General features: G+C 34.8%; 1 protein-coding gene across 1 annotated transcript; it reads left to right on the top strand.

The window, feature by feature from the left end:
- The first annotated feature begins 4,311 nt into the window (after nucleotides 1-4,311).
- On the top strand, nucleotides 4,312-5,410 carry LOC132915188 (uncharacterized). The gene is made up of 2 exons (XM_060974917.1): nucleotides 4,312-4,710; nucleotides 5,243-5,410. The coding sequence occupies exons 1-2, from the start codon at nucleotides 4,312-4,314 to the stop codon at nucleotides 5,408-5,410; spliced, it is 567 nt and encodes a 188-aa protein (XP_060830900.1).
- The last annotated feature ends 209 nt before the right edge of the window (nucleotides 5,411-5,619 follow it).

The following is a 5,619-nucleotide window of genomic DNA, read 5'->3' as shown; positions in this document are numbered from 1 at the left end:
AGTAGATGAAACATTGTAATTATGTTAGGAACTTTTAGTTGTAACTAAATAATTAAATAGTTATTTAATACCGATATTCTCGAGGTAACTTTAGAGGATTGCAATTATATGATGAAAAATATTGAACGTTGAACGGTATCAATAAGGCACACAAAAGATGCTTATACATTAGTTTCCTTTGTCAATCGTTTTGCAGTTGTTTTAAGCAGCAGTTATCGACAGATGCTTTGTGTAAACGCGGTCTGTCAAACATGGTCAGTAGTTTGGTCAAGTTATATGTTTTTTTTTTTATTTGCGTTTATTTTACAATCAATTCTCGTTAGAGAATTTTAAATAAATTTATCTGACGTGGTACTATAACATGATTAAGAAGTATTTATAATATATTTGATTCTATTTGAATCTAGTGCTTAGGTATAAGATATAATGTCTTTTTAGCCTGCGGATCTGTTCCAACAACTCGAGTAGTTGACTAATTGGAGGGTTTACGTACAAAGGTGTATTTATTAAGGATCTTAAGGTTTTAGATTGGAATTCGTGGAGAATTTCTATGTTGGAATTACTTATTGTTCCTCGTAGTTGCGAGTTCTAAGTAAAGTCAAATTTACACTCTCTCACTGCGGATCGATACAGCGGACGATTCGTCGGAAAACGTCGCTTTCGGCGAATTTATATTTCACTTCGCACAGATGCGACGGATAAACGCTGTTTCCATTTGTGTGTACTAAAATGAAACAACATAAATGCGACTTTTTATCCTCGTTTCAACCGTAGTGATTCTTCAAAGTGGACAGATAAAATTCAGCTCTGCATGCTACGTTTTTTTTATTTTTTTTATCTTTTTTTAGTTTATCTTGGTTTTTACAATTTGTCCTGAAGGACATTTGGTAAAATATTATATCTTATTTATTGGTAATAAAAGAATAAAAATAAAATATAGCAGGTGGGTGGCTGCCCCCAGCTGGGTGCCATCTTCGTGTTTGTTAAATTATATGTTTTATGTACCTGCTACCTGCCACCTGCTACGTGACTGAATTATTGTCCGTCTGTGAAAACATATTCATAATGATCATGCCTCTGCTATCTCAAAATGAGTTACGTAAGTACGAAGGCATTTTAAGGCAAAGAATCTCAATATTCTTCTATAAAGAATAAATAAATGTATCGATTAGAGAAAATATAAAAGAACATACGATAGAATTCCATTTTCGGAAAATGATGATCTTAAAATCTCGTAAAAAAAAAAAAGGAAAAGGAGGAAAAGTTTTTCTATCATTACGCGATTCTGAGCCTGTATTATGCCGGAGTGTATCCCCACAATTCATCACGATGTCACTGCAATTGTTAAACAAATCTACAAATCGGTCACAACTGCCAATCTGTAAAAATACGATCTGTTTTATTATAATACATTTTGCAATCATTTCGACAATTGCCTTGTTCATAAATAGTAAAAGAAAATAGTGTAACATTGAACGAAGGAAACTGCTTCAAGATTCCATTATCAAACTATCATATTATGCTTGGCTATTTTATTCGATTGTCCTTCTTTTCTTTTTTTTGCGTGAGGAGGGGAAAAAAATGCTGTTACGCATACCCAGTGACCCGCATCACTGGGGTTATGTGGGGGACTCGGGCGGATGTTGTTGCCATACCCACTAAAAACCCTTCCCCGCCCTCCTTTCTCTGCTTTGAGGGCTGACAACCCCAGTAATACCCGGCGTCGGCAATCATCAGGGTTGTCCTTTTTCATGCTCCGTATCTCCTTCTTCGTTCAATTACTGCTCGCTTCATCTTCTCAACCAGTTCAATGTTGGGCTGACCTCCTCTGAAAAAACCAACACCACACGCAGTTCCCTAGTAGTCACCTAATCTTAGAGTACTACCCCACCCGTGCCCAGCGTTGCTTAAGTTTCTCGTGTTCGGACGGGAACGAGTGTACTCAACGTGATTTGGGCGTTGGCTTATTCGGTTATCCTGTGTTTTATCTCGAATTTCATATATCATTCATATTGATTTATAACTGTTAACTACCCCTCCCCTTTCCTCTCACCCCCCCCCCCAAAAAATCCCACAACGCATAAAAGTAATACACCGAGGAGTCCTGTTTTGCGGCCAAGTTTCAGGACAAAATACAACACACACAAGAATACACAAAAATCACGCACCAATGCGACTTAAACCCAAAAAACAAAAAAATAAACGCAAAAACCGAAAATCCACGACACATATTAGACCATGGCTACGTCGCACCGACGCGTATCGGTACTTTTGCCTAAACACGCTATACTCAAATTCATTGTTTATTGTGAATCTCAAAAATGTACAAAAAATCAAATATTGGCTAAATAAACTATTTAAAAAAAAAAAAAAAAAATAACTGTTAACTACAGATTTGTGTATTCTGCTTGTCTAACTATGTGTTAAATGTGGATATGTAAATCGTGTTATATTCTAATTGATTAATCCTTTAAATGCTCACTGAACTGCTTTTAATCGTCGTAAATAATGTGGTATGAAATGTTTCATTTTGATTAATTAACCCCTACTGTGCGCTCAATGTTCGTCGATCAATATTGGTATAAACTAAATATTCAAAATGGCGAAAACTGCAATATTTATAAAATTGCAAATAACGAAACCTGTTTTCCACATCTATCAATTCTACATCTATCTAACAATTCTTACATCTTTCTGCATCAATTGATTTCGATGAAACTTGAAGCATGTACATAACCTACATAAGTCTACGAAACGTATCGTTAGAAGATCGTAATAGTCATTACAGGTTTAGATAAAAATGTCATGACAAATGACTATTACTGTTTTCTTCGCAATCCCAACTAATTGCAATTTCTTTCCAAGTCTATCTTCCATATCATTTGGTAATCTAATCCTTTTAACTTCTCCAAGAAATTCAAGTCCTCTGGTCCAATTTCTAAAAAGTAATTCTGGTTTAGACGGTCCGAATATTAATGTGACCTACTATTTTGTACAATTTAAAATTTCCGAATTTGTATAATATTACGAGGACAATTAAAAAAGGAAGACATTATAAAAATATGTGAAATATATAATAAAACATTTTCTATACAGTTCATTGCATTAATTGTTGATTCGATTATTTCTGTTATTTTTGTCCAAATTGTAATATAGCTAACTCTACTGCTAATATTGCTATCAGGATTTAATCATTTCCAGGTACAACGTCGACTAAATCTATCTCTGTAAATATTGCCAATGTTAAATTTGATATTAACAGAGATGGCCAACAGGAGATTGATGTTACAATATCTAAAAGTAACTTTATATGCGACAATGTTTGAAGGAGGAAAAAATACAAATACAGCAAAGACAGCTGAAAATACAGCTTCGTCGATTTCAGAAAATAGAAATAAATTTCGAAGAATTGAAGGTGATGATGCAAAGGCCGATGTAAAGCAAGATTCAGAGAATCTGAAGAAAGACTCAATGCCAGAATTTCCAGCGATTAAGACTTCTAGTACAATAGTAGATACATTACATATTTCCAACGCTTTTAATGCTCTAACATTGTCAAATAATAAATACGTAAAAACTGCACAAACACTTGAACCAGTTTCACGTGCATGCCAAGAAGAATGGACCGATAAATGGAATAACCTTGAATTTCCAGCTCCCAAATCGTCAATTTTAACACCAGTTACTTTTAGTTTATCTAAAAAACAATATTCATTTGGTGACACAAGTACGAGTCAGTTTCTTGGTTCTTCAACGTCAGAAAGTAAAGAGTCAGCGCGTGATAACGCAGAGAGTAGATCTACGCCTTTCTGTTGGAAAGCAACAACGACAACAACATTATCAAGTCCAGCATTCCAAGTACCTACTGCAGCACAAACTTTGCATAAATCTGGAACATCCAAATCATCAATTTTAAAACCACCTACTTTTAATTTATCTAAAAAACAATATTCATTTGGTGACACAAGTACGAGCCAGTTTCTTGGTTCTCCAACGTCAAAAAGTTAAGAGTCAGCGTGTGATAACGCAGAAAGTAGATCTACGCCTTTCTGGTGGAAATCAACAACGACAACAACATTATCAAGTCCAGCATTCCAAGTACCTAATGCATCACAAACTTTGCATAATTCTGGAACACCCGAATCATCGATTTTGGTACCAACTACTTTTAGTTTATCTAATAAACAATGTGAATTTGGTGGCGCAATTTCACGTAAATCTTGCACTTCTCCGGTGCTAGAAAATAAACCTGCAGCTTGCGATTCAACACCAACAAACCAAAAAGAAACAACATATAATACAACACTCGGGATGCCAACTGTACGTGGCACATTGTCAGTGAAATCAGTAGTATCTGGTGATAGTACTGTTAGAACGTCTACCGGCGAGTCAACGCCTCTTATACGTGTACATCAAAAATTTATATTTAACGCCATTCCTACTGAACCGGCTGTAATGCCTGGGACTCGATTCAATTTTCCTACGAATATGATACCTCCTGTATCGACTCAGATTCAAATATCGATTGATTCCACCGATTATACATTTAACGGACCTAATCCGGAACTAGCAGCATTTCCGCAATGTCCAACTACAAGTTCATTTTCTATATCGCAACCTGTTACCCAAAGTCAACAATTGTCTACTTCATCATCTATTCCTCTGGAATGCGCGTTTAATTTTGATTCGTCACCAGGAGATCATACAGCTGTAAGTAAACTAAAAGTATTAAGTCACTGAAAAAATTCCTAGCATATTCGATAATCGATTTATTCTGTTATATTCTGTACACCCTTTGTACACTCTTCTGTACACACCGAACACTCGTAAAAATCTTTTAGCAATAGATTAGGCTGTCGCAAAAGTTTCTTTCGTTTCATTCAAAATTCAGTAAAATAATATAAAACAGAAAATGTTGTGCATCTATTATTTCCTTATAAAACGAAAGAAACTTTTCGGACAACCTAATATTATATACGTTATACGTAACATTTTCAAATTCCATTGCTACTATCATAAGATATGACTATCATGACTTATCGATAAACAGTATTTCGAATAATGCGATGACCTGATAAGAGTTACCGTATTCCTATTTTTGAAAGCACTTTTACAGCGGTATAGAAAGAAATTTACAAAATTGTATTGTAGTATATTAGAGGTTCGCGATACCAACTATGTTAATGATTGTGTTTTACAAATGATTAACATTATTATGATTAATATATGATTTCCTTTTTAGGAACCTGGTTCAATCCAGTCCGAAGGATTTAATTTTAATCCCAATACTAGACCATCGTTCCGTTTTAGTGTTTATGAATTTAAGTATCTACAAAATATAAAATTATTTTACACATTAATAGCAGGATCTTTTTTCCATAAAAAAATGTGTTGCCATGTGTTGTTTTAGTGCACCTACTCAAGTACAACGAGATACTGCGTCTACTCGAGTACAACGAAATACTGCGTCTACTCTAGTACAACAAAATACTGCCACCATCAATTACCGCCCAATGATCAGTCCCACTCGATTACTCAATCCACGAAAGATCAGGAAAGCTTTTAAAATAGGAGTCAAGTAACGGCATTCTTTTTATACAGTTGCTCATGAAGGTATTC

The sequence above is a fragment of the Bombus pascuorum genome, chromosome 16 (assembly GCF_905332965.1).
Source record: "Bombus pascuorum chromosome 16, iyBomPasc1.1, whole genome shotgun sequence".
Classification (NCBI taxonomy): domain Eukaryota; kingdom Metazoa; phylum Arthropoda; class Insecta; order Hymenoptera; family Apidae; genus Bombus; species Bombus pascuorum.
This window is presented reverse-complemented; position numbering and strand designations above follow the sequence as displayed.